The sequence below is a fragment of the Peromyscus californicus genome, unplaced genomic scaffold (genome assembly GCF_007827085.1).
Source record: "Peromyscus californicus insignis strain IS unplaced genomic scaffold, ASM782708v3 Scaffold_18__1_contigs__length_77618521, whole genome shotgun sequence".
NCBI lineage: Eukaryota > Metazoa > Chordata > Mammalia > Rodentia > Cricetidae > Peromyscus > Peromyscus californicus.
In genome coordinates, this window is record NW_026294480.1 from 74,189,574 (window position 1) to 74,211,383 (window position 21,810).

The 21,810-nt window shown below is 39.8% G+C and overlaps 1 protein-coding gene across 15 annotated transcripts in view; it reads right to left on the minus strand.

Annotated features, from left to right (window-relative positions):
• Positions 1–21,810, minus strand: part of Fam172a (family with sequence similarity 172 member A) — a 483,175-nt gene that overhangs the window by 85,901 nt on the left and 375,464 nt on the right. Inside the window, exon 10 of one of the 15 annotated variants that reach the window (XM_052743682.1) lies at positions 9,552–11,947. The exons of the other annotated variants lie outside the window; for them this stretch is intronic. Within the exon in view, the coding sequence (XP_052599642.1) occupies positions 11,928–11,947 (20 nt within the window). The 3' untranslated portion in view covers positions 9,552–11,927. Of the gene's footprint in view, positions 1–9,551; positions 11,948–21,810 lie in introns of those variants that run through there. 15 annotated transcript variants of the gene reach the window in all.

Here is a 21,810-nt window from a genome sequence, read left to right on the forward strand (position 1 = left end):
GGCCAGGCAGGAAAACTCAAGCAACAAATGGCGTCCAACGTGGGGCACGAGTTTCCACCTAAAACCTGAAAAAAAAGATTCTAAAACGGAGCAAAAAACAGCTTCCTAATTATCTCTCTCAAATGAGCGGCAGCTGCCGGTTTGAGCTACTGGCGGGTTGCTGGCGTGCGCGCTCGACCTGCCGCCATATGGCGGGAATGAGGCCTCTGCAAATGGCACATTAAGCTACATTGTGGATTTAGCCTTTGTTAGTACAAAACAAAAAAAGAGGTTTCTGGGCTACACACTGCTTTGATAAAAGCGTAGACCCACTATTTCTGAGACTTGATGGTTCCCAGAGCTGGCGGTAACCGCCATGTTGGGAAGCTAAAGTGGGCGGAGCCAGCAGCCACAGTGCCGTTTCAGGCTTAGAAGGCTGCAATTTAAAGCAACAGGTTTACAATAAGACAGATTCAGATGTAATAGTTTAAAATGTATGTAAAATATACATAGACTTAAAAGAGACAAAAAAAGGTGATATATACAGTATAGAAACAAATATATGGTTTTAAAAAATAAAGTCTTTAAAGAGACAGTAAAATTAATATAAAAAATAAGCCACGTAGAGATGACTATTACACAGAGAGTCTGGATTGTGTTGTCTTTGGGATTCTTAACTACAGAGAGATATTTGATTGTAAAGGGAGCTGAGTTAAACCAGTATGTATATTTTAAAGATACTTTGACTTCAAAATTTGGATGTAAGGATATGTTGCTTTGGAAAAGAGTCTCTTTTGTTTCCACAGAAAGCCAAAGGCTATGGATTTGCTCAAGATTAAGACACATCAGGTTTGACCAGCCAAGACCCCCTGAAAGGTCTCCAATGACACCATGGCCCAGATGATCCAACATCCAGAACCATTTCAAGGCAACTGGCTCAGATGATACAGCCTCATGGACTACTCCATGATCCTAAAATTTTCTTTGTTTCCCCAGAAGATACAGCGCCCCCCTCCAGCAGGAAGTAGTAAGAGAAGCTACGCCCAAATTCCCAAATATACCAAGCTGACTTTGGAGATGTGTAAAGGTTAAAACTTTCCTTTTTAAGAAAAGAAAAGGGGAGGTGCTGTGGGATGGTCTGTATGTCAAATGTGTTGCTGATTGGTCAGTAAATAAATCACTGATTGGTCCATGGCCAGGCAGGAAGTATAGGCGGGACAAGGAGGAGAATAGAGCTGGGAAGTGGAAGGCTGAGAGGGGAGACACTGCCAGCCGCCATCAGGACAAGGAAGATGTAAAGTACCGGTAAGCCACAAGCCACGTGGCAAGGTATAGATTAATAGAAATGGATTAATTTAAGCTGTAAGAACAGTTAGCAAGAAGCCTGCCACGGCCATACAGTTTGTAACCAATATAAGTCTCTGTGTTTACTTGATCGGGTTTGAGCGGCTTGGGACTGGCGGGTGAGAGAGATTTGCCCTGACTGTGGGCCAGGCAGGAAAACTCAAGCAACAGGATTGTCTTCAAATAGTAGGAGAACATTTTCCTATACTAGTATCAGTTTTCAGTTTTTTACATAACCACCACCAAACCATTTTGTTCATTAATATCAACATACACAAAACACAGGTTGTCTCTAGCTAAAGAAGTGAAATACAATACATTTTTAGTATAATATTATAAAAGCTTTCAAACTTAATAGGATGTCTCCTATTTTGTTATAGTTTTGTTATGTTTTCCTAACACTGACAGTGATGGTGTTAGCAGTGCTCCTCACTGACAGTGAAGGTGTTAGCGGTGCTCCTCACTGACACTGATGGTGTTAGCGGTGCTCCTCACTGACAGTGAAGGTGTTAGCGGTGATCCTCACTGACAGTGAAGGTGTTAGCGGTGCTCCTCACTGACAGTGAAGGTGTTAGCGGTGCTCCTCACTGACACTGATGGTGTTAGCGGTGCTCCTCACTGACAGTGATGGTGTTAGCGATGCTCCTCACTGACAGTGATGGTGTTAGGGGTGCTCCTCACTGACATGGTGTTAGCGGTGCTCCTCACTGACACTGATGGTGTTAGCGGTGATCCTCACTGACAGTGATGGTGTTAGCGGTGCTCCTCACTGACAGTGAAGGAGTTAGCGGTGCTCCTCACTGACATGGTGTTAGCGGTGCTCCTCACTGACATGGTGTTAGCGGTGCTCCTCACTGACAGTGAAGGTGTTAGCGGTGCTCCTCACTGACACTGATGGTGTTAGCAGTGCTCCTCACTGACAGTGATGGTTTGTTTTGGGATACAAAATATAAAACTATTTCCTCAAGATAGTTGGTGTTCATCATAAAATATTTAAAATGTCTCATTTCCAGAGATCTGGTGGGAGTTCATGACAGATGTGTTACTTCTTTTTCTTTTTTTAAACAGTGTTATTGTGTCTCATTAGCACTGATCATTTACCCATGGCAGAGTGAACTTCCTGGGAGGAGAGAAAAGTAGCTTTCAGCTTCATTCCCTGCAGAAATGAAGCAACCAGGGATAAGACAGAAACAGGGACTTTCAAACTACAAGTAGCCTATCGTGGGTCAATTTATGTACGCACCACATGTGACCAATGTGATTTCCTTCAGCCAAATCCAGGGAGCCTCAGCCTGGAGCATTCTCCAGGTGTTACTTTAGGTTGGCCATTATTTCCTATTTATAGACTGTGTCTAGTAAAAGAAGACAAATTGCTCTAAGTGGGGGCAAATGTGACTGAGTGAGTCCTCTGAAGATAAGAGGGTACATGGACGGGGTCATTAACACAGATGACCTCTTTGCTCAAGACCATATTTTTCTTTAGTGTAACTGAAAACACTGCAAAGCAAGAATAATTTCTGCCACACATACCAAAGGAGACACGAATTCCTTTTATTGTAATAAACAAACAAAACCCCCACAACTTTTCATGTTTTTGAAGTGTTTTAATAACGCGCCAATGGTGCCAAAATGCTCTCAGAATATACCAGGAACAATATTGGAGAAATTATTTATCTTAAGGAGTCTATTGGAAACAAGAGACACTGTTGTGGCCAGAGTAGTGACAGGCCTAGAATGGCACTGGATACCAAGATCATCTGACACAAGTGCCGCTCATGTTTATAAAGTTCAATTAAAACATCCACACTCTTTCTTTCACCTGCTTGTAGCCCCACATGGCAAGGTCAACCCTGGAGCGAACAGACAGTTGGGCCGCCTCCAGTCGAGCTGTTATCTTCCTCAACAAGGGGAGACATTTGGCACAGCCGAAAGCTGGGGCATGAACCCTGGCTAAGCTTAAGACATTTATCTGACAGCATCAGCTGACACTCCACAAACACATTTGCTCTCCATGACCTCCAAGCATTTGTGATTAATCAAAAATGTATCTTGGATCTCGAGAACAAGCTACAACCAGGCACACACAAAAAAGAATATGCTCTCGATCTTGCTTATCGACTCAAGAGGTATATTGAATTTAGAAATAGCAAATAGAATAAAATGATCAATATGTTCTCACTTGTCCATAGAAGAGCAAACCTTATCCCTCAAGCAAAAGACATTGATCATGTAAATGCTTCAGAACTGCTTTAAAGCTAAAGAATGCAAAATGCACACTGTGGCTCAGGGGTAGGGAAGGGGCTACCATAAGACAGGGTTTGCTTTAACTTACACAAAGCTTGGAGACATACAATATTATGTTCATAATGTGTTGTCCTTAAAAAAAGAAAAAACCTGACTGTTCAAGTTAAAACCTCTTTTAGCTTTGTGCTGCCAAATGTTCTTAATAAAACATTATAAAGGAAACTTTAAAACTTAATGAAGGAACATTATTTGTGCAGAGAAAACTCCCTGCCTTAATTTAAATGAGTACCGTTATAACATATCCCTTATGCACTGTTTACAATTTATAATTCATAATTTATGTCTCTTGGTTCAAACTTACTATTTTCTACAGTCATCTGCTAAGTAATGTGATTAGCATCCGAATATTACAATATTCTGCTTCCCAACACAGTATAATTTAGCATGTTTTTATTTTCATTTGTACTTTTCACTTTCTAATAACAATACTGAGTCCCAATGAAAGCATTGAGAAGCAGAAGTCATATGCCCCACCCTTGATAAGATGCAAATGATGTTTTTTTAAAAAAACCTCTACAATTGAACTTATTAAATTCCATTCTTGCTTGATTACCCACTGGTTAGGCTACGGTTGTTCATGATCCTATGGCAGGGTTGTTTTACTAAAGAAAAACTCCACATCCTGGTCCCTGTTGGCATGGCAAACCAAATTTCATAGCATGTGCTCACTCTATAAAATGGTGGTACTAATTAGAAGATATGAACTCATGCTGAGACATGATATGAATTGGCTTTATGTATCTCTGAAACTCACAGCAGTGCTGGATTTATACTGATGCTGCTTTAAACTAACACTAAGCACAAAACCCAACTTCTAAAAAATGTTCTTTAAGAAAGCAAAAGTGATGGAGTTGGAAAAGAAAAGCTGAGCCCCTCATTGTGGGTTTCACTTCTAAAATGTTTCCCGTGTGCTCAGAGGGTGCCCACCACCTCTCCCCCATATGTTTACCTAACTCAGATTCTTCAAACATGAATTGTAAGTACCAGATAGCACAGCTGTATGTTTTGACATCCATGGTGAAAATGAGCAGAAAATCTAACTGTTCCATATCAAGAAGTATTTTTACTAGTGCTAATGTGCCTTAAATACCTTGTTCCACAGATGAGTGGCCTGGCACCTGCTGCATGAGAAATAGCCAATTACTGTTCAGTGTCTCTAATTTTCTGATTCAATTAGCATGCTTCAGAGCTTTCCAGTTTAATTGCAAACTACTTCACAGTTAGCTCTCTGATTAATCATTGCCCATCTGCAAGCCATCGGAAAACTTAGTGGAACAAATTTGTGTACTTTGGAATGCTGGGAGCTTAGCAAATCAAACTTGTTTTGGTGTGTAAAGCTTTAATTTTGTTTGCCCTTCTCAGCTGCACTTGTAAGAAGCGCTGCACTGATTAAACAGGAAGTCTGGACAATAATATGCTACATTATGCATATAATTACTGTAAATACAACCAAGATTGTAGAAACATCATTTAAGGTTAGGCACTAACATGAATGGAGAAGGGGGGGTCAAAAAAAAAACCACATTTGGAATCAATTTCTTTCCATTATGACCAAATACAAGCACAAGGGGGAAAAGAGCTACGTGACATACAGTGACGTCATTATAACACCTGTTCCCCTGCAGGCATTTAAAATTCCAGCTTTTCATGTATTCATAAAATCTTTCTTGTTATTTAATTAGTAGACTACTAAGTTTTATAAGCTTTGTTTACAAAACATATATTAGGGATTTTAAATCAAACTGGCAACACATTGTTTATGCTTCATTTTCCAAGCTTTCTTGTTGGGCCCACTGAATGTATGAATGATAAAAACAAAACTGTTTTAACAGTGCTTTGCCTGGGTTGTAGATAACCTTAACCTATCTATGGCTATGACTGCTACATTGTTGAACAATGAGCTATGGATTGTATATTCTGCTCACTTACACAAGCAAGTAGACCACAGAAAGGGTTTCCTAGAACACAGGAAGGAGTTACCACAAAGGTAAAGGCCTTTTCTGACTTTAGCTCACAGTTCACATTTTGGGATTAATTTAACATGGTTTTTAAAAACTTCTAAGAAAATTTACTATAGATGAGCATTAATTTTTCAAGGTTAAGTTTTTAGCTCCTAGAACAGGTGATCTAGCAATCTCACCCTTATTATCAATGCCTCACAGAGCATTTGTGCTCAGCCAATGTACTTGTTGGATTAAAAAAATAAATACAGTACAAGTTCTCAATTTTCCATGTCATATCATAGTGTTGATGGACACTATTTTCCTTCTATAATGTCAGCAGGATGCAGTAATTACTACAATCTCATAGATATCTAGCAGGGTTGATGAGAAGTGTGCTTTACTAATTATAAGGATCTGAAATCATTGGCTATTAATATGAACAATGAAAAATAGAATTTGTCTATCTTTTTGAAGATATTATGGAAATTACTAGAAGCTGAAAGTTAAAAATTACTAAAAACCTGATAGCTGAGAAAATAATGTTAAAGTTGGAGAACTTATTGATGCACAAAAATTCACTTAAAAATGTTTACAGATAGAAGCATTCAGTATTTAGATTTTTTTTAACTCCCTTATTAATAGACACATGTGAACCCTATACATAGCTCCTATTCTGTCTCCTGTTGAGGGCTGACTTCAGGCCTCTCTGAACACTGTAGGCAGCCGATGTAAGAAATGCTCAGAAGGCATAATCTGGTCAGAGCCACTCAGGGATGTGAATGGGCACAGTGCCATGGTCTGCTGCTGTGAGCAAGGGCACTACGCTGAAATACCCCACTAAGATAAAATTCCAAAACATCAAACTTTGTGGCCAGGCTGGCTATAATGAGATAATAAGATATGTCAGACAAAAATATCATTTCTGTAGTTCTATGGAAAATAAACTGTTAATTATGCAGTTGTGTTTTTAATTTGAGAAAGGGTAAGTGGCTGATCCTGTTCAAGCTCCCACCAATTGAGCCTTCTGTTGAGAGATAAGCAATTAAACCTTACACATCAGAGGAAAACAAGAGCTGTCCAAAATGGAATTTAGCCAAAGAGAGACCAAACTGGCCCCCGGTCCCTGGCCTGGGTTTCTGAGTCCTATCCTCAGCCTCTTCCTCTCCGCGCAGGGCTGTCGATGTGTATCCAGCAGTAACAATGGACAACTGTGTAGAAGATGAAAACTATTGTGAAGCAGGCTGGAAATGCTCAAAGGACCCACATGTGTTGGACAGAGCAGCACATCTGGAGCCAAGAAAGCTGGTCTCAGAAATCACACCGGTCTACGAAAAGAGCAGCATGTTTTCTGGGAAACTGGTTAATAGAGGATGGCTTTAATATATCACTAAAACCCAGATAATATTTCTCCTTCTACAGAAAAATGTTAACATTTTTTATAAGGTTCAAAGCCTGAATCTCCTATAGAAACCACATTTTAGTTCCTGAGGAATTTCATGTGGTATCAAATATCCAAGATGACAAAAACTATAGAATTCAGCCTTCCCATACAAAAAAAATATGTATCAAAATTAGTAATGGTACAGTTTCTGGAAAGAATCAGCAGGACAGGAACTACTGTTGAGCAATTTTTTGTTGGAGGCAATCGAAGTTGCAGTAGGTGGAAGCATTTCAAAGATAACCATGACAAATCCAAACAAACAACAAACCCAAACACCCTGAGCGCGGTGTGGAGAAGGCTTTTTGGAAGCTAACAAACTCACAGAAGTCCTTTTGTAAGTGTGACCGAGGCAGCCTGCAAAGAAGCACTCTCAGGTGGTCCAGCCAGAGTGAAGATGCTGTGTCAGGTTCCCAGCTCTTCGGACACGCTCAGGAATTGCTTTCAGCAATACTTGTTTTTTTTAGTAATATACTTTTCAGCACACAAAATCAAGGTACACTTTCAACTTTTAAAGGGGGAAATATAAGAGTATAAAGTTCCTAAGAATTTTAAAAAATGAAAATAAAGACATAAAGTAGTTGCTTTCTTTAGACAGGGAATCTTACAAGAGATAAGAAATTCAATATCTACTGTACAAGCCTATATCTTATTGATAATTTAAAATTATAATTAGTGTTCTTGGGACTGAACGCTACACAGAAAACTAAATATGCACATATGCATGAGATGTGAGATGCTGCTGCAGGAGAGAAATACCCTATTTTTAAAGCAAGCAAGCAAAAAAAAAAAAATCCCAGTGAAGTCTATCCTTTCATGTATATGTCTCATGTAAATTACACATACTTTACGTCTCCAACACATCCAGAATGGCCAGGTCTCATGGTGTTTCTCCTTTACTATCTTCCATTTTACTTGGCCATGGCAGTCAAAGCTTTCCAGAAATATTTAGGGTTTAAACTTATGTACCTTGAACTGAATCAATAAATGACCATCAGAGAAAAATTAATTTTTATTTATATAATCTGGTTAAAAAGTACATGATTTTCTACTCTCAAGGCATTTTCTTATGCAGTAACACCACAAAAATAGCTAAAGTTTAAAATAGTGGATTTCCCATATGGTTCGTCCACAGCACGATAAAAGTTGTAAATGAGGGCCCATGTGAAGAAAACATAAAAAAGCCTTAAGGGCACATGCAAAGAATGTGCTATTGAATGATTTACATACATGGTTTTATTCTCCAAGATTCAGAGAGAAACTTAATATGTCATAATTTAAACTATTTCACATCAAGTATTCCTGATTACATATTTAACACACATAACTCAATTTAGAGCATAATGTGGGAGAGGAGTTAGTAAGAATCTAACCTTTTGCATTTCTTGACTTTTTTGGGCTTGTGGTAATGTTGTATTTATAGAGATTCTACACTTTCAAATTTAAGCCTTGAAATGTCAGAAAAATCCCAAAGCTGAGATCTCACAGAAGGTGATTTTTAACAGTCCTTAAAAGTAAAGCCTTTTATGATCCTCTGACAACTGGAGTCTCCCCACCTTACGATTCCAAGCTCCCAGGCCTAATACTACACAAGCACACAGACTGCTGTGTCTTCACAATCTCATCCTGTTGATCAGTCGGACAGAAGATGAAAGGAAAAAGAAGCTAAGTTCAGGAATATACACAAGTACAAATCAGAGAAACACTCAAATTCATGTATTTAAATGTGGTCCCTCATTAGAACATTCCCAATGTAAAAGAAATCACATCTAGCTAATTTTGATTAACTAAAAATGTTTTAAAAAAGATTTCCTAAATATTTGGAGGTGGAACCTGCATGAAGAACTAGCTTACCAGAGTCTGAAAGCCATTTCAACACTGTACAGCTAGTTCAAATTCTGTTTATACACTTAAGTGTTCTGTCTTTACAGTCTAGTATTCCCACCTAAAGTTTCCCACATCTGTTGTACTTGTTTCCTGTCAGTGTGTTCCTGCTACCTCCCACCTTCCTGTGCAAGCACAGGCATGGGCCCGCTAGTTTTCTAAGTATGTGCAATTTAATAAATATTCTTCCACAGTCTAGTATCAGTCTAATATAGAGATTATAAAGACTGTAAAATGGGTTAATATTATCTTTGGGGATTTATAGTCTAGTGAGGATTGAGAAGATTGTCAAACAAATATTTAATGCACTATCTAATTTGACTAGAGAGCTGTCAAAAATAAAGGTAACATGGGGGCTAGAATGATGGCTCAGTGGTAAAGAACACTGAACTTCTCCTAGAGGACCAGAGTTCAAACCCCAACACCCACTTGGTAATTCACAACCATCTCTTAACTCCAGTCCCAAGGGATCTGATACTATCTTCTGGCCTCCAAGGGAATTGCATGCATGCTGTGCACAGACACACTTGCAGGCAAAACACCCTTCCACACACAAAATAAAATTGAAGATGACATGCAGTGTCAGATAACCTAGATGAAAGGGAAGTGTAGACGAATTTCTAAATGATCTTATTGAATAAAAGACATGGAACCAGATATAGGGGTGAAAACCTGAGAGAGGTCAGAGGAATAGGAACAGCCACAGCTAACCTCACCTCACCAACTCTGCAGCTTCCAAAAGTGAGATACTTCCTGTCTACTCACGCCTATATGCCTTGCTGTCCCGTCATCTGATTTGCTCTCTCTGTCCAGCTACATCGCTTCCTCTTCCTGCCCAGCTCTGTCACTTTTCTGTCGGTCTGTACAGACCTCCAGACCTCCATGGTTAATTAGTGTTAGAATTTAAGGCGTGTGCCACCACACCTGGCTCTGTTCCCAGTGTGGCCTTGAACTCACATAGATCCAGACAGATCCCTGCCTCCCAAGTGATAGGATTAAAGGCATGTGCTAACATTGCATGACTTCTGTGCTTACTTATAATGGCTGGCTTTTTCCTCTGATCTCCAGGCAAGCTTTATTTATTAGAGCGCAAATAAAATATCACCACAGGCAAGTCAACTAAGTGACATCTTAATTTCTTTCTGGAGGGGAAAAAACGGATTTCGTATTTTCCTTCACTCCTATTACCACTAGGTGACAGATAAGATCAAATTTCTACTGGTATTTATGGAGCACTCTGACAGTGATTGGCACACAGTGAACAGAGACTTTAATATGTAAATAGTTTTGTGAAATTATGTGTTTCTTTGGTATAGGCCTTTAATGTGTTAATGCACATTACAATTACAAAAGGAAATTTAATATATAATATTTCATTTTTTCTTTTATCAAGAAAAATAGCCTCCAATGAGGAGGTTTTTGTCACTTTTCGAACTCTTAGATTACTACTATTCCAAGTAGATCCTTTTGGAAAATGCCACCACGTCCCTAACCACCCTGCCTATACACACACTGCAGAGGAATCCCTGAGTCCACTGCCTTCATCCTATTTCCCTGACAAATACTCTATCTACTATGTGGCCTGTAAGTTAAAATTTAAGCTTACTAGATGTTGCTTACAAGTTTCCCCAACATCCCCCCTCATAATTTCCTTAAACCAACAGCAACCAAAATGACAGAATTCCCCATGCTTTGGATCCCACTACTTTCCTCAACACAGAAAACGTCTCCTTCCCCATGCTCCTTTGATAAACCACAAGGATGGATCCTACTGAACAAACACAGGATGCCTCCTAACTGACCTGAAACACAGTTTGTAAAGCATTATGGAAGTTCTTTTTCAAACGAACAGTTTCTCTTAAGTTGGCAGCTCAGCAACTGTGGCGCTGTGTGAACCCACTGCGGCCAGGCACAGCCGTGACATCTCAGAAGCCGGTCTGTCCCCTCTCCGCAGTCACTCAAATCATTCAAATGGGGGCAGATTGACGACAAAAGGAAAAGTGGGAAAAAGAAAAAGACCTGAATCAGGGGTCAAAATGTTCATTTACAAATTAATTACAAAGTGTTTTACAAAAATATTAAACATTTCTCTAAATGATGAATAGTGACTGTTGAGGCAAAGGTTTTCAACTTAATTTTTGATATATTTAATGTTAGTATAACTAAAATACTGGTAAAATACTGAACCTCAACTAGACAGTGGTTTCAGTCCAGTATACATAAATAAATATTTCCGTTCAAAGTGAGATTTCTACGCCAATGAGAAGTTTTTTAAAAAAGAAGACAGATTCTGTAACAGAGATCATTTTAAATGATCACCTGTTTTATTTAATATTTAAATTTGACAAAACAGCAAAGAACTTAATACTTTGCTTCTTACTTCTAGAACACAGTATAACATTTAAAAATATTCTTCTCAAGTCACCTGATATTATCCATTAAAAGAAATATGTGCTTCATGGCAGTATTTTTCATTGAAATATTAATCTTGAAGTTGGCTGGAACGGTACTGTGATTCCTGCTGCTTCTGTGCAATGCTATTTTAATGCGCTTGTACCTGCTTTCTTCAGAATGTCCCTAGTAGAGGCCATGGAAATCATGAGCCATGGCAGCAGACTGCCAATCCCCATCACTGCAGCTCAGGGTTTAGGACTGTGCCTGATACATGGTAGACAACAAACGCTTATGAAATAAGTGAATCAGCACAGCATATGCTCCCTGGGGAAATGAATACGTGTGACAGTGCTCTAGCTGGCAAGCTGGTGGGACAGTCAGATGTGCAGTGCTTACACTCTGGCTGCCCATTTGCCAGCCCTCCAGCTGTTTCCTCACCTTAACGTAGAGCAGCAGGAGCTCTGCCTCAGATGGTCACCAGGAGGGAGTCCACGTAGTCCTCCCCTTTGGGAGCACTCAGTGTCCGTTAGCTGTCATATCAGCATCAGCATCCTCCTTCCCATCTTTCTTGGTCATCATTTGTCTCTTGTTTTGGACACACAGCACGTGCTCAATAAAGGCATGCTCAGTGACGGGATGGCTCAGTGGAGAGCAGCTGGCACTTGGATACACAAATACGCTTGACTACCATCAGTGCATATTTTGCTAGGATTCAAATAAATACTAATTTTTAAGAAACATAATTCAAAGTTGTTTTGATTGAGTTGTTTTAATCCCAATTGATTTTAGAGATTCAGCCACATAGTTCCTCAGGGAGTTTTTTTTTTTTCTTTTTTTGCTTGTTGATTTTGGTAGTGCCTCAGCAGAGAGTTTCGGTTCATTTATACCAAAAAATATCATATAAAACAAAACTGAAACCAAACTAACATAATTTTTAAAATGTGCAAACAATTAAATTTTCATAATATTTAGTGACTTTAGTTTAGGAATCAATATGCAATGTTGTTACAGATTAAATTCTAACATGTAAGGATGATTATACTTTCTGAAAACCATAGTCAAAATGGCTTAAGTAGCAACTATAGTTACATTTTTGTTATTTGCCTCATTATGAATAGGAAAGCAAAGTCTAGGTCTGCAGCTTTGAAATACCAGTGCTGGGGAAGTGGGTGCCAAGACAAGCTGACCCTGGAGCTCACTGGCCAGGCAGCCTAACCAAATCAATGGACTCCAGGTTCAATGAGAGATCCTGCCTCAAAGATAAGGCAGAGAGATAACAGAAGACAGCCAATGTGAACTTCTGGCCTCCACATGTGTACACGTGTGTACATGAAACCACATACACATGTGCACACATACATAGACAGAAATTGAAAAGAAATATCAAACACTAATTAAAAACTCATAAAAATCATCTAGAAATGTAATAGTAATATATGAATATTTTGCCCCATGAATCCCTTTTTTGACTGATGGGGCTGGCCTTCAGTGCACCCAGTGCTGTTGACTTCAGCTGGTGTGAGTTAATCATTACAGAATTGTCTGGGAGTCTAGGAAGTCTAGGAAATGACATTTCCTAGTCCTTCACCCAGCCTTCTGGTTTGTGCATACTTTCTGCTCTCTCCTTGGCAACACTTCCCGAGCCTTACAGGGGATGTTTAAGTGGCTTGTTTAGGGCTGGAGCTGTATCTATTGCCTATTTTCTGTATCTTGGGCAGTTATCTCGTAACTTTTTGAACACAGAATACGGTGGAAATGCTGTTGGCTTTGGATACTATGTCATGAGTTATGTAGCTTCTCTCTGGCATTCTCAGAATACTTACATGTTCCTAGGCCCCTTCTTGATCCAGAATATGCAGAGGGAAACCAAAGACACATAAGAGGTCATGTGCAGCACTACTGTAGAACATCTCAGATGAAATTCAAGTTGCTAGTGAGCAGCACCTGACAGCCATATGAATGAGCTGCTCCAGATGTGCAGCGAAGTACATTTTTAGATGACTAGCCATGAGACCCTAGGCAAGAGCCTACTAGCTGAGCTCAGACAACTCAGCAACACACAAGAGGTAAGAGTCAATTGTTGTTTGAAGTCATTAAGGTCACCCGTGGTTTCCTATGCAGCACTAGACAACTAACACTGCAGCAGAATATAAAAGGGAGCCTTTGCCTGGTATAAAGATGCTATGAACACTGCTAACAAGTAGCTTGGAGCCCTAAAGTTTTTCTTTGAAGTCTGTGGAACAGCCATAGTTTTCTCCAGCCTTAACTCCCTCCTTCATTTTCAAAATAATCACAAAAATAATGAATGTTTGAGAGAGGGAGAAAGAGAAAAGAGAGTGAGCACTTTTCAAGAGCTTAGTCTTCTTTCTATTTTCTGTTTCTTTGCAGGAGAGAAGACAACAAAACTCTAAATTTTTTGTAAATAAGAAACAGACCTGGTCATTCTAAGTCTCCAAAAGAAGGGAAGAGTGGTGTTGAACATGGGGTCGGAGAGCAGGCACAAACGACCAGAGGTATTTGGTGGTAACACCTGGAATGCCGCTCTCAGCACTAGATCTATAGAAACCCTCGCTCTGGCACCCCACAAGCGTGAAGCGTGGAGGCCCACTATGGCTGTCACCCCACCCAGTTCGCATCACATTCGTATCCGGTCACTCAACCACCTTGCTGACTGCCACCTCTTCCCTGCAGTGGCTCTGGATGACTTGGCTCTGCAAACCAGTCTTGTGCTTTGAGAGGAAAACCTTAGCAGCTGAATGATCTTAAAGGATGGCAAGATTAACTGAGTCTTCAGAGACCATACATAACAAAAAGTTTGAATGCAGAGCTTCATATCGTTTCCATGTGTCTGTGTGTCTGTGTGTCTCTCTGTGTGTATGTGTGTCTATATATGTGTGTGTCTCTGTGTGTATGTGTCTCTCTGTGTGTCTTTGTGTCTCTCTCTGTGTATGTGTCTCTCTGTGTGTGTGCTTGTGTGTCTGGGTATATTTGTGTCTCTCTGTGTGTCTGTGTGTCTCTGTGTATGTGTCTCTCTGTGTGTCTGTGTGTCTCTCTCTGTGTATGTGTCTCTCTGTGTGTTTGTGTGCTTGTGTGTCTGGGCATATTTGTGTCTCTCTGTGTGTATGGGTGTATCTTTCTGTGTATGTGTCTTTCTGTGTGTATGTGTGTCTGGGTATATGTGTGTATCTGTGTGTATGTGTGTCTGGGTATATGTGTATCTCCCTGTGCATGTGTCTCTCTGTGTGTATGTGTGTCTGGGTATATGTGTATCTCTTTGTGTGTATGTGTGTTTGGGTATATGTGTGTCTCTCTGTGTGTCTGGGTATATGTGTGTCTCTGTGTGTCTGGGTATATGTGTATCTCCCTGTGTGTGTGTCTCTCTGTGTGTTTGTGTTACTTGTGCTTTTAATTTCTTTTTTAAAATTGTTTTTAATTGCCTATTTGTTTGAGAGAGAGAGAGAGAGAGAGAGAGAGAGAGAGAGAGAGAGAGAGAGAGAAAATGGGGGTAGATGGGGAGTATCTGGGAAGAGATGAGGGAGGGGAAACTGTGATCAGAATATATTATATAAAATTATTTTCAATAATAAAAAGGGAAAAAGGAAGTCTGGATCAGAATAATTGAGAAAGTGGCATTTGAATAAAGATGTAAAGGACGCGCAGGCAAGCCTGTGGGTACCTATAGGCAGAATATTCTAGATGAATGCCAGTAAAAGGAAGCTAAAATTAATCATCCACTGATGTTAGCATCTGCTTATATCAGGAAAGTCATATAATAAGACAAAATTTATACATATTAACAAGTAATATTTGTGATTTTTTAATTATAGTCTATTTAATAGTCACTCAATTTCTTCTGAGATGGGGGGGGGGGGTCTTCTTTTGTAGCCCAAGGTGGCTTTGAACTGAAATTCTTCTGCCTCAGCCTCCTGAGGAGTTGGGATTAAAGGCATGCACAGCACATCTGGTTATCCAGTGAACTTTTACTGAATACAAGTGAGGCAGCTGCAGAAGCAATTATAACAATAAGATAAAGTTTCATCCTCAAAAACTACAGTGAATGGAGGCAGAAGGGACAGCACTGCGTGACATACTATGTGGGACAGCACTGCATGGCATACTATGTGGGACAGCACTGCATGACATACTACGTGGGACAGCAGCACTGCGTGACATACTATGTGGGACAGCAGCACTGCGTGACATATTACGTGGGACAGCACTGCATGACATAATATGTGGGACAGCACTGCGTGACATACTATGTGGGACAGCAGCACTGCATGACATACTACGTGGGACAGCAGCACTGCGTGACATACTACGTGGGACAGTAGCACTGCATGACATACTATGTGGGACAGAAGCACTACATGACATACTACGTGGAACAGCAGCACTGCATGACATACTATGTGGGACAGCACTGCTTGACATACTATGTGGGACAGCACTGCGTGACATGCTATGTGGGACAGAAGCACTACATGACATACTACGTGGAACAGCAGCACTGCATGACATACTATATGGGACAGCAGCACTGCGTGACATACTATGTGGGACAGCACTGCATGACATACTATGTGGGACAGCACTGCATGACATACTACGTGGGACAGCAGCACTGCTTGACATACTATGTGGGACAGCACTGCGTGACATGCTATGTGGGACAGAAGCACTACATGACATACTACGTGGAACAGCAGCACTGCATGACATACTATGTGGGACAGCACTGCATGACATACTATGTGGGACAGCACTGCGTGACATGCTATGTGGGACAGCAGCACTGCGTGACATACTATGTGGGACAGCACTGCGTGACATACTATGTGGGACAGCAGCACTGCGTGACATACTATGTGGGACAGCACTGCGTGACATACTATGTGGGACAGCAGCACTGTTATGGAATATTGCAGAGCTACGTTTTTTATTTACTAGACATCCAGGAGATGATGAATTCCCAGTTACTATGTCAGACTCCTTGACTAATAACTAGAATTCTGAGATTCCACCAACACTCTCTTCTCTCTCTCTCTCTCTCTCTCTCTCTCTCTCTCTCTCTCTCTCTCGTTCTTCAAGACAGGGTTTCCTTGTGGCTCTGGAGCCTGTCCTGGAACTTGTTCTGTAGACCAGGCTGGCCTTGAACTCAGAGAGATCCACCTGTCTCTGCCTCCTGAGTGCTATGATTAAAGACGTGCACCACCACTGCCCAGCTCCATCAACTCTTATTTGTTGAGGGAATAATGATTTCTGACAATGGTAAGTGACACAGTTCCAGCCGGCATACTCCCAAAGACAAACATAAGAAGAGTAATTATTCAAGAAAATGGAGAATACCTGGCTAGGGAATTAGAATCCTATCATTTTAATGATCATGGATACTTTCCTAATAAACACCCACAAGCTGAAAGCCACTGAATGATTCAGCAAAAACGGTACAAAATTTTATACAAATGACATGCTGTATCTACTGCACACTTGGTATTTTCAGGTGTGATGTACCCAGTGTTAGGAACCAGTCTGAAGGCCGGATCCATCAAGGCAGAATGCTCTAACAGCTTAACTGATGGGTTAGACACAGACTATTGGAGGAAAGTCAGATGCAGGTATAAATATCCAGTACAACAGGATAGTGACGTTACCAACTGAATTTAGGGTAATGCTGGTTATAATGATTAAAGACAAGGAAGGTCAGAATATGGTGAAAGAAATTGGACAAGAATGGTGATTAAAGATTAATACTAAATTACAATAGACTTCAAATGCTATCATCTAAGCTCATGTAGCAGAAGGAATCATGATCAATTTTTTTCTTCATAAAGAAAGCCAGCTTATGACAGGAAAGTATTGACCAGGATTATAGAGATGGCAATAAAATGCAAGAGTAGTGACTACTAATTCTTAGTTTTATCTTACAACTTAATCTCCTGGTACCCTTAAAGCAAACAGACATTTCCATATTATGTAAATAATGTAGAATTTTAAAAATCCAGTGAATAAAAATGTGTAACAGAATATGCAACCCCAATGTCTACGTATTATTATCCTAGGCAAAACCTATGTGGAAGCTTTTATAAAACCTAAATATACTAGATTGCCTCTGAGATAAAGAATTCATAAATTTATAATGGTAACCAAATGAAAATACAGAGTAAGCTTCCTAGATGAAAATATGGTTCTCCTAATAACCAAAGGCTGAAAAACAAGAACAACGTAACGTGCACTAGATTCATATTGTGGGAATGCATCTGTATCTAATGGAATGCTTGCATACATTACTCCCATGCTTTGAGAACAGAGCAACAATTGTAATATTGCTCTGAATCAAAAGAACAGAATCTGTTGCTTAACATGCTATAGTGTTTGTACTGTCATTATTGCTCACAGAATAATTGTATGCTTCTTGTTTTTACTGCTATTTGAAGCAGTTTATCTTTTTAAAAATGCTACTCAAAATATGTTCAGTATGAATTTCAAAGTCAAAACCAGCCACTACATCCAGTAGACATGTGCACACTTGTACTTATGCAGATATATTTTGATAAAATGTGACTTTGACATCCAGATTATGGCATTTTGCCACCACAATTTGCATTGTTATAATAGGTTATTGACTGATTTTCAGTTTAAGGGACTAAGGTAGTATTCAGTAATGACTCAGTGCTACCTGTTTATTGCAAGTTCACAAGGTTCACTCACCTCGAGCAATTTAGTCAATAACCAATTTTTATATTTCTATCTTCTTCAAAATTCCAAACCAATAATCCCTGTTTTTTTTTAATTATTTCAGTATCAGTCTAACACTTCCCATGGAAATCAATATGGGTGCGATCCATTAGCCAAAAATCTGCAGCACTGCAATGCAAACATATTAAAAATATTGATCTTGCAAAGCTACTGATGTTTTGATTGACTTTAATGTTTGTAAGCAGCAATAACAGAATTTCAATGACTGAAACAAACTTTTGATTAAAATTATAGATTTTTTGGGTGGGGAGTTTGCGATTTTACTAGCTTAACACATATTACATGGCTTACTCGCCTGTCATAAATGAGTGCACTTAGAGACACTTACCCAGTTCCTTATTTGTAAATATTTCAGTCCACTATAGCTTACATATCTTTAATCTACTTTGAAGTACTCTGACAGTTCAATTTTTTTATCATTATATAGCATAACCAGATAGAATTTTCAGAGCTAGAATGGCAGGAATAGACATTAATCCTTTTACTACTATATAACCTATAGTATGGTGTTTTATTCTTAGGTTAAATTCCCCAAATATAAAATGGAATTAACCTTGGGATCAATAAACATTCTTACTATATTCTGAGATCAATGGACAGCAAAGGCTATAACTTAAGCATAATGAAGATTATCTGGCCCAAAGATAGGCCCTTAAAAAAAAAAGTATAGTTTAAGGTCAGGCGTAGTGATGTACGCCTTTAATCCCAGCATTTGGGAGACAGAGGCAGGTGGATCTCTGTGACTTGGAGGCCACCCTGTTCTACATAGCGAGTTCCAGGACACCCAGAACTACATAAGAAAGACCTTGCCTCAAAAAAACACAACACAACAAAAACAAACAAAACACAATAACACCCCCGCCCCCACCATAGGGTTTAGTGATTGCCTGGCTATGCTCCCATCATGTATGAAGAGCTGGGCTCTCGGCGGAACAGTGACAATCCAAGTGGCTCCTTCCTGAGCCTTTTGCTAACTGCCATTTCTAAAACTTTTTTAACCCTTACTTAATTTGCCTCAGCACTCCTACCAACAACATATGCATACTTAATTTATTATTGATCTTCTAAAATTTAAGCTCTGTAAAACACCTTTTTCTATCCTCTTTGTTGAAAAATGCATGACATCTACAACAGTGAATTAATTATAAGGCTTCATTGTAGCTGAAGTTTTCTCCAGTCTTGCCTGGCCCACGGTCAGGACAAATCTCTCTCACCCGCCAGTCCTGCAGCTGCTCAGACCCAACCGAGTAAACACAGAGACTTATATTGGTTACAAATTGTATGGCCGCAGCAGACTTCTTGTTATCTAGTTCTTCTATCTTAAATTAACCCATTTTTATAAATCTATACCTTGCCACATGGCTCGTGGCTTACCAGTATCTTACATGCTGGTACTCATGGAGGCAGTACTCATGGTCTCTTTTCTCTCTGCCTTCCTGTTCTCTCAATCTCCTCTCTGCTAGTCCCACCTATACTTCCTGCCTGGCCACTGGCCAATCGGTGTTTTATTTATCAATCAATCATCCACAGCACTTCATAAATACATATTTTTAATGAATGGCTACAGGAAGGACCCAGCAACATAGAGCAGTTGGGCTGCGTTCAGGTAGTGTAAAGGGAGGATTTGATTGTTGAAACTTTCAAGAATTACCTAATATTATCCTTTTACCTCCCTGAATTCTCAAAACTAGTGTCAAAGGAAATTTGGGTCAATATCTACTGTGTATATTTTTGTCAAAGTTCATGGTTATTTTCAAGTTTAAGAGTGCCATTATTTGATTATTAATACTTACTTTATACTCTATTTGTTTGCTCTATTTTCCTACCATATTATAATTGCTATATATTCACTTTTCATTTTATTTAACAATATTTCATTGAAATAAAGAAGAACATATTTAAATAAAAATCAGCTATTTCTTTTTCTATTCTACTCACTGTCATGCAGGTCTTCAGTGAGGTCACCAAGGTGCAACTTGCAAATATTCAGGGACTCTGGCCTCCTTATAAATTCTGTTTCCTCTCAAAGTCCTCTACAACCACATATTTGTAAGCATACCAGTAGCATGCAGGCAAGTTTCTCAATCTTCTTCACAGGCTATTGTTATGTCATCTTGTGGAACCATGTGTGTTGTGTTCTGGTAGATGTCAGGAGGTCTGTGGTTTACAACTACCAGCTGAGTTATCCTAGCTTTCTTACATAGAGACTATACGGTCCTTGATAGACTAATTCGTACAAGAGCCTGTGTCTCACCACACAGTGATGCACACTGTGTGGACGGCACGCTCAAGTCTGCCAGCAGGGTTAGCTTCTCTCTTACTTTCATGTGATGTTAGCGGGTAAGAAGTGCTAAGAAATCAAAGGATTCATCCCTCCTCCCCCTCTCTGGTAGAAGCAAGACAGCTGGCCTTGTTGGCATACCTTTTGTGTACTTACTTCTGTAAACAGGTGAACAGAATTAGTCTGCCTATAAACACTGTAGTGTAGAAAGTAAAACGTGAAAAAGATGTTTAGATTTAAGACCACAAGCAGTTTGGGGGAACTGATAAGAGTCAGAAGAAAGGTAAGCTATTTCAAAGAATAATTTATGTGATTAAATAGTCAAAAGATATACTTAGTTTTCTGGGAAGGAGATTCTACACAGTACAGGTGGTCTAAGAGTGGTAGGTGATGGTTCACGTTGAGCACTAACCTTTGGCTATATACTCTCTTTAAAGTGTTTTGACCTCACATGTTCCTCAATCCATTCCTGGCAGCCATTTTTAGTTTTATAAGCATGTGCCCTTAGTTTGCCCCAGCTTCCTGGTGGTGGCTCCATTTGATCATCCATGGATATCCCTGAAGTCTATTAGTGGCCCCACGGCTGCAGAGCTGGCAAGCTTTGGATGAGGTATGAGATGCTTATGTAAGGCCCAGAAGCAAGCTAAGCTACTCCTTTCAGAGTACAATCTTTCTATACTGGTACCACAAAATAGCTTCAAGGAAGAGGAAGATATGTGGTAAGGAACATCTACGTGACTGATGGTCAGTAAAATATTAAAAACATTGACGAGTTTCAATATAGTTTTATAAGTTAACTTTTTAGTATACAAGTGAAAAAAGTTTCCTGCTACAAACATTTTGTTGATCAATAAGGCTCTCTGAAAAGGAAAATCTGCACATATGGGCACAACACGATCCCTGGGACTAGATGCACATTTATCTACCAGTCCTGGGCTCTGCTCTGCTCTCCACTGCTCACAAGAAAGGCAAGACAATTTGAGGTCATCTAAGCAAATGGTTAGTCTGTGGCCCTGACCTCAGGCCTGAAAACCCAGGTAGACAGAAACTCCTGTCAGCTCAGTGGATTTGGAGGTACAAGGGATGTCACTGGCAGGAGTCATCTTCTGCTCTAAACCTCCATACCATCTGGACAAGTAGGCAGATTACTAGGACCCACCCTCCATGCTCCTATTTATCACCCTCTGCTGGTGGCCGTGGAACAAAGAGACTCAATGGCCAGCCAGATAAAAGTGAGGCTCTTCCTTTACTTCTACTGACTAATGCTCATGGTACAGGAAAGTACTCTGCACACTACCAGAGGTGGAAAGTAAACACCAACAGTCACAAACCCTTGGATCTACCTACAATGGTGACTGGCCTGATACGCTGGGCTAGTGTATGTTGTGTAACACTTTCCTTGGAGAATGAAACATTTCATCCTGCAGGAAGCTCCCTGAACAGGGAGGTAAAGAACTCAAAATAATTTCAGGAAGTCCCTGAAA